The 7,667-nt window shown below is 48.9% G+C and overlaps 1 protein-coding gene across 1 annotated transcript; it reads left to right on the forward strand.

Annotated features, from left to right (window-relative positions):
• The first annotated feature begins 4,553 nt into the window (after nt 1–4,553).
• LOC106442308 lies at nt 4,554–7,071 on the forward strand. Its single transcript, XM_013884008.1, has 3 exons — nt 4,554–5,018; nt 5,080–5,436; nt 5,530–7,071. The coding sequence occupies exons 1-3, from the start codon at nt 4,554–4,556 to the stop codon at nt 7,069–7,071; spliced, it is 2,364 nt and encodes a 787-aa protein (XP_013739462.1).
• Nucleotides 7,072–7,667: the final 596 nt, after the last annotated feature.

A 7,667-nucleotide genomic window follows, 5' to 3' on the forward strand; every position in this document is an offset into this window, starting at 1 on the left:
GAAACCACAGAACTACGCACCAAATTCGCTTCGTACAGAGTAAAATACCCACAAGGAGGGACGTCAGCCTTCTCTCCCTCACGAGGCAGGTGAAATACCACGTCCGTGTAGTGGAATGGGTAAGTGTTTCTGATGGGCCTGCCAGCGATTATCTCGGCGAAAGGTTTGGGGGGACACCATAGCTCGGGCGGAGGCATCTCCATATTACATGTGGCAACCCAATACGCATCAGCTTCATAAGGATCCACATAGTGTGCAACAAACTCGATTTCCAGAACGGCTTCATCACCTCGGATACGAGAGCTTTCGGGGTCAAAACAAGAAGACAAAGCACTCTCTGAAGTTCCCTGATCCAAAGACATTTTCAAGAACAACAAGAGAAAGGAAAAGAGAAAGAAGGTTTTTCTATCTTAAGAAATTCTTGTGGAAATGAGCAAGTAAAAATTTAGAAAACTTACTCCACATACTTATAGGAAAAGAAAATCTACTATTCACCCTCGGCCTTTCGGTCATTGATTCCGCCTAACATACCTAACTGCACGCAAGAAGCAAACTAGAAAACTGCGAGTTGGGGGGCTAACTGTTGGGGTCAAAATCAATGTCAGAAAGTTCTCGAGAAACCTTCCTAGAAAGAAAATAAGAATACGAAAAAACTAAAACTTGTATTTTTAAAACTGTTACACAACAAGCACCTCGCAAGGGATTATTCAAACCATCAAACAAACAATTCCCGAGTGCCGGAACAACCAAACCAGCATCGTCCGACCAATCAAAGAAGTTGGATGAGCTTCATCCAACTCGCCCAACAGCGAGTTGGATCAACCAATTCAAGTCGCCGTAGTTCGAGTTGGCTGAACCACTTCCAACTCGCTGTTGGGCGAGTTGGATGATTCGTCTCAAACTCACCCAACGGCGAGTTGGGTCAGTCTTGTCCAAATTTTCCTTTGTCGAATTGGATCAGTCCAGAACCATTCATTCTCGTCTCCAGAACTTCCCCCTTCGGACTTTGGTCACCGACATTGAATTGTAACTCGCGATGATGAACATCAGCCTTAGACTTATACTTTGATGTCGCAGCTTCCAAATTTTTGTGAACCTGTTTATGTAACCCAAGAAAATCATCAATCATATCACAAGCTCTTTCATGTGAACGAGTACGGCCTGGTGCAATTCCCAAGTCCAAAGGACTACGAGGGACATGAATGTTGGGGAAAAATATTTCATGAAGAGATTACTCCAGCTTCCGGCTTCCAGGATCCTGCCTCCAGGTTCTGGGTTCCTGCCCCCAGGTCTGGGTCCCTGCCCCCGGGTATGGGTCCTGCCTCCAGCGTCTGGCTTACAGGCCGAGTGATTTATCATGCCTAAGGATAAATGGAAATCTTCCGTTAATAAGGAAGCCAACTTGGACAAGAAAGAATCTCCCTAAATCCGAGAGAAAGAGGAAGTATTCAAATGCATATGACCTCCCTTAAGTAAAAAGGAAATATTATATTATCTAAAGATATAATGAATATTTCCAAATCCTATGAGGGAGGCATGACCTCCACCATAAATATAGGTTTCTAAACCTAAAGAAAGGGGTCCAAGACGTCCATAACCAGACCTCACCAATTCTACAGCCGCCAAGGCAAGGTTTCGCACCTAGAAGACCATCTTCATCTACATGCTTATAACCGACGAATCCCTGCGATTACTGTCAACTAGATGAAGATATATGCTCCCTGCAGCACGTCTACAACTCTACTTACCGGCTCAGGCCATGATCTCCAGCATATCAGCAGGGTCCCTCCATGCTCACCGAAGCACCTCGACACATCATGCTCACTGCAGTATATCGACATGTCTACCATCTGTTCCGGCCATGTGCCCCTTAGAACAGATGACTCCTACCAACTATAGAGATACGTGGTCCCAAGGCTACGTACCCATTAGGCCATGTGCCCACTAGAGCCCCGTGCTCCCAAGGCTACGTGCCCATTAGGCCATGTGCCCACTTGAGCCCCGTGCTCCCTAGGCCACATGCCTCTATCAGGCTCCGTGCCTCCATATACATGAACTACGAATGGTTTGATACCTCACTGAAGGGTACGTAGGAAATCCCCACTGAAGGATGACGCTATAAACCCAAACACCTCCCACGGTTCCACACCTAGACGCTCAGGGACTGCCCCTAATGGTCGGAACCATCAACTCCAGATCAGGAGGCACCCAAGGACCGACCCTGGTAGTCGGAACCATCGATCATAGATCAAGAAGGCCCTGGGATCTTCATTAGCGGTAGGCGGCCCCCGCCTAACGACCAATCTCCCCTGCTGCTACTAAGGCACCGACGACATATACTGGCCCATACCCATATGGCAGTATCCTAAGAGCAGGATCTCCTGGTTTATCAACTATCGAAGCAGGAGAATACACTCAACGACGCGTCTCCTTCCTCATATCATTCCGTAGAGCTGAGCCCGGATCGCTTGTACACAAAAATACCCTAACAGTTTGGCGCTAGAAGGAGGGGCAGTCATATACTACGTGATGATGTGATAGGTAGGAGGAACATTACACGTATCCTCACGAAAATTTCGTAACCCCAGCCACCTGGGGGCAAGAAACAACTTTTTCTCACCGGACCCACAGTTCGTACTGCTGGAAACACCTCCCCATGGGAGGATAGCACCATGCTAACATCAATAGCAAGATCCGACGCATGAATAACCGACGAGTCACTGCTAGTTCCTGCTGGTTCCAGGTCCCAACCCGGAATCACATTTCTACAATCTTTAGTTCCTGCTGGTTCGGGTCTCCACTGCAAAGCAGGCCCCTGCAACCTTTGGATTTAATGATCCCGACTAGGAGCAGTCATCACCAACATCAATATCAGTGGACGATCCAGTAGCAACAATCTAGCAAGCCCTAGACACCAGGAATGCATCCAGGCTCACAACTCCGCCACATATGAGAAAGATAAGAGGTCCTAAAGCAGGGCACAACATCTTCCGGCCGGGTTTACAACTTTGACGAACTCCAAAAGCTGGGGGAGCCAGAAGAGGAGTTTCTGGAAATACTGCAGGCATACAAGATAACCACTAAGAGGTAACTGGAGAACCACCTCTCTCTTTAGGTTCTAGAATCAAAATGGTAGCGGAATCCTAGACAAGCCTGACAGCAAAGTGGATAGAACGCCTTTGAATACTCATCAAATTCCATTGGAGTCGTTCCACGAAAGGAACCCTACCCAAACACCGGGAACACTGCCGCTCCGCCTCCTGCTAAAGAGCCAGAGAAAATGCTAACTCCACAGCAAGGAGTGCTGGTCCTCACACGCTCTAATCATTTGGAGCAAAGGGGAGTAAAAGTAGCCGGAGAACACATGTTCCCGCTACTATTCAGCCAAACCACTGGGTTCCAGGTTCTTGCTTCCAGGTTCCGGATCCCAGCTCTATTGGGGTCAAAAACGGTTATTTCGAAATCAACGGCTATGATTATTTCTTATTCACGGATTTCTCGCAAAGCATTCACTAAAAGAAAGATCGGAAGTTAACGAACGAGCGAATCCCGCACAAAAGCCACTCGCCGGAGAGCTGAACCGTCACGCGTGTCAGCTCGCCGGCGAGATCAACCATCACGCCGGTCAGCTCGCCGGCGAGCAGAACCGCCGTGTGGTTGCACTCGCCTGGCGAGCTCAACCATCGCGCATGTCAGCTCGCTGGCGAGCTGAACTGTCGCGTGGTTGTGTTCGCCGGAGAGTTCGGCCGTCACGCGAGTCGGCTCGCCCGGCGTGCTCGACCTGATCCCGGCCTGTCCGACTTACTTCGACTCCCGTATCTTCCGTATAGCTGTGATATTCGACCTTCGGGACCATATACTTCTCGTTTCGTTTTGATTAAAGCTATTCTCGAAGTTTTATGACCAAAACCGAGAAATCGTATAAACGCCAAAAGGCCTAAGAACGGTCCGCAAGGATCCAGACTGGTCTAGAGGCCCATCTACGCTCTTAGAAGGGATTCGAGCCCATAAAAGTTATGACGGTTTGTCCTAACTCGCAGAAATACGATAAATGTAAAGATTCGAGGATAACTATCAAGATCGACGAAAAATGGAATATGCCCGAAAGAGATAGACTTGGGCCCGAAGGCGAAGGATGGGCCACCGACCTAGAGCGACTGTATAAGGAGAGCAGGAGCAGAAGAAAAGGGGGATCCGAGAACTTAGGGCTTAGGTGGTTAGACTAGCACAGCAAGGCTGAGGACGTCTTGGCCGCCTCTTGTCCTGTTGTTCCGATAGTTAGCATATCTCTACTCCTCTCGGAGAAATCTTGTATTCATACTATTCAATAAAACGCCTCTGAGCGATTATCTATCTTTTTATCATTCTAAAGTGATTACCCAGAGAATTCAGACCTTCAAGGAAAAACGGGTTCACTCTGTTTTCCTCCATTATTATTTATTATAATCGACGGTGTGAATTTCGGTTCCCACAGTTTGGCGCTAGAAGGAGGGGGGGGGGAGGGTTTGACGAATTCTGTAACTCAAAAATCACTAAACGATAAAAGACATAGGATGTCCGCTCCAGCAACTACCGATGTCGTTTCTTTCAAGGACCGGGCAACGGCCGATCAAGCCAAACCCCACAACGATCTCCTTGTCATCGAGCTGACGATCAAGGACATCGACATAGCGAGAGTGTTGGTCGACACAGGATGCTCGGCCAATATTATCTACAAAAGCACCCTCGAAAGAATGGAGATCGATCTGTGCGCCATTACGGAAAGACCCAGCCCGATATTCAGACTCTCGGGAAATGCTACTATGACTCTCGGCTCGATCGACCTCGTTGTTAAAGCCTGGAGCGTCACCAAAGTCACGGAATTCTTAGTCATCGACCGCCCAACATCGTACAACGCAATCGTCGGTACTCCATGGCTGAATTCCATGCGAGCGATCCCTTCGACATTCCATCTATGCCTTAAGTTTCCAACCCCTCGTGGAGTCGAAACTATACAAGGAGACCGCAGGATGTCGCAAGTATGTTTCGCCGCCGAGTTAAAAAGAAAGAACTTGGCGATCGAAAAAATCCCATAAAAAGAAAAGAAAGCTGACTCTCGATGAGAACCCCCCGGAACGAGACTCGGAAGTCTTCTGGCAATCTCAAAGGGCCGAAGCCCTAGAAGGGAAGCGCGAACCGACTTGTGAACCGGTAATTTCGATCTGCCTCGACAAATCCTCTCTGGAACGATGCGTCGATATTGGAGCCAACCTCTGCGAGCCACTAAAGGCAGAGCTGATCGCTTGCCTCAAAAAGAACCTCAATGCGTTCGCTTGGGCCGCGGAAGATATGCCAGGGATCGATATCGGCATAACGTGTCATGAGCTTAACATCGATCCGACTTACAGACCTGTCAAACAAAAAAGGCGGAAGCTAGGACCGGAGCGTGCCACCGCGGTAAATGAGGAAGTCGAAAGACTCCTGAAGGTCGGATCAATAACAGAAGTTAGGTATCCAGACTGGCTCGCTAACCCGGTCGTGGTCAAAAAGAAAAATGGCAAATGGCGAGCATGCGTCGATTTCACCGATCTCAACAAGGCATGTCCAAAGGATTGCTTCCCACTCCCGCACATCGACCGACTGGTCGAAGCAACAGCAGGGAACAAACTCTTATCATTTATTGATGCCTTCTCCGGGTACAATCAGATCATGATGAATCCCGACGATCGTGAGAAAACTGCGTTCATCACCGATCGGGGAACATATTGCTACAAAGTAATGCCTTTCGGTCTCAAGAATGCAGGCGCCACTTACCAGCGACTTGTCAATCGAATTTTCTCCGAACAGCGCGGCAAGACTATGGAGGTATATATCGATGACATGCTCGTAAATTCTCTTGACGAGCAAGACCACATCTCCCATTTGGAGGAATGTTTTGCAAAACTTAACGCCCACAACATGAAACTGAACCCTACAAAGTGTAGATTCGCGGTGGCATCAGGAGAATTTCTCGGGTACCTAGTCACGTGTCGTGGGATCGAAGCCAATCCTAAGCAGATAAGCGCGTTAATAGAGATGGTCTCGCCAAGGATGAAACGGGAAGTCCAAAGGCTAACCGGAAGAGTCGCGGCCTTGAACCGTTTCATCTCGCGCTCGACGGATAAGTGTCTTCCTTTCTACAACACGCTAAAAGGGAATAAGAAGTTCAAATGGTCGGAGGAATGTGAGAAAGCTTTCCAACAGCTAAAACGTTACCTAGCCACTCCTCCCGTCCTCGCAAAACCAGTTGAGGGAGAACCCTTGTTCCTGTACATCGCAGTCTCCACAACAGCGGTAAGCGGCGTTTTGATTAGAGAGGAACGCGGTGAGCAAAAACCAATCTTCTACATAAGCAAAACGTTACTGGACGCTGAGGCCCGGTATCGCCTGATGGAGAAACTAGCATTCGCAGTTGTGATATCGGCAAGGAAACTCCGGCCGTACTTTCAGTCGCATACCATAATAATCCTCACCACCTTCCCCATGCGAACGATCTTGCACAGTCCGAGTCAGTTAGGACGACTCGCAAAATGGTCAATCGAACTAAGGGAGTACGACGTGGAGTACCGCCCAAGAACCTGCGCAAAATCTCAAGTACTAGCGGACTTCTTGGTAGAATTGCCCACGGGGAATATGACAAACACGGAACCGGACTCAACCTGGATCCCTCACGTCGACGGATCATCGTCCAAACAAGGATCCGGGATCAGAATCCGGCTCACCTCTCTGACAGGCGAAGTCTTAGAACAATCGTTCCGATTGGAATTCCATGCGTCGAACAACGAGGCCGAATATGAAGAACTCGTCACAGGATTACGATTAGCCCATGGTCTTAAGATCCGCAACATTCACGCTTACTGTGACTCTCAGTTAGTTGCAAATCAGTACATCGGAGAATACGAAGCAAGGGACGAAAGAATGGATGCATATCTAAAACTCATCCAAGACCTCTCCCGAGACTTCAACCACTTCGCCCTCACTAGGATTCCTCGCTCAGAAAACACTAGGCGGATGCCTTGGCCGCACTCGCATCAAGTTCGGATTCTGGACTAAGGCGAGTAATCTCCGTCGAGTTCATCGAACACCCAAGCATCGGACCACCAGTGGTCGCCAATCTGATTCGAGCACAAATCAAAAAATGCCAAAGGCACGCGCCGACAATCAATCAACCCGCGGAAGTCCTCTCGTCCGTCTCGTCTCCGTATCCCTTCATGCGATGGTCCATGGATATCGTCGGGCCATTACACAACTCGAAGCAGAAACGCTTCCTCCTGGTCCTCACGGATTTCTTCTCCAAGTGGGTAGAGGCAGATTAAAGACGTACAAGTCGAGAACTTTGTATGGAAGAACATCATCACCAGACACGGGGTCCCTTACGAAATCAGGACAGACAACGGATCTCAGCTCATCTCTACCCGATTCGAAGCATTCTGCGAGAAGTGGAAGATACGACTGACCAAGTCGACTCCCAGATATCTGCAGTGCAATGGCCAGGCAGAGACCATCAACAAAACTGTCCTCGACGGGTTAAAAAAAGCGCTTAGAAGCCAAAAAGGGACGATGGGCAGAAGAGCTCGAAGGAGTTCTTTGGTCGCGTCGTACGACCCCGAGACGGGCAACGGGTGAAACCCCATTTTCCCTCGTTTACG

Source organism: Brassica napus, chromosome C3 (genome assembly GCF_020379485.1).
Source record: "Brassica napus cultivar Da-Ae chromosome C3, Da-Ae, whole genome shotgun sequence".
NCBI lineage: Eukaryota > Viridiplantae > Streptophyta > Magnoliopsida > Brassicales > Brassicaceae > Brassica > Brassica napus.

Coding starts and splice junctions, on each gene's coding strand:
- LOC106442308 (XM_013884008.1), top strand. CDS start 4,554: ATGTCCGCTCCAGCAACTACCGATGTCGTTTCTTTCAAGGACCGGGCA. Junction 5,019..5,079: donor GAGACCGCAGGATGTCGCAA/GTATGTTTCGCC, acceptor TCCCATAAAAAG/AAAAGAAAGCTGACTCTCGA. Junction 5,437..5,529: donor GACCGGAGCGTGCCACCGCG/GTAAATGAGGAA, acceptor GTGGTCAAAAAG/AAAAATGGCAAATGGCGAGC.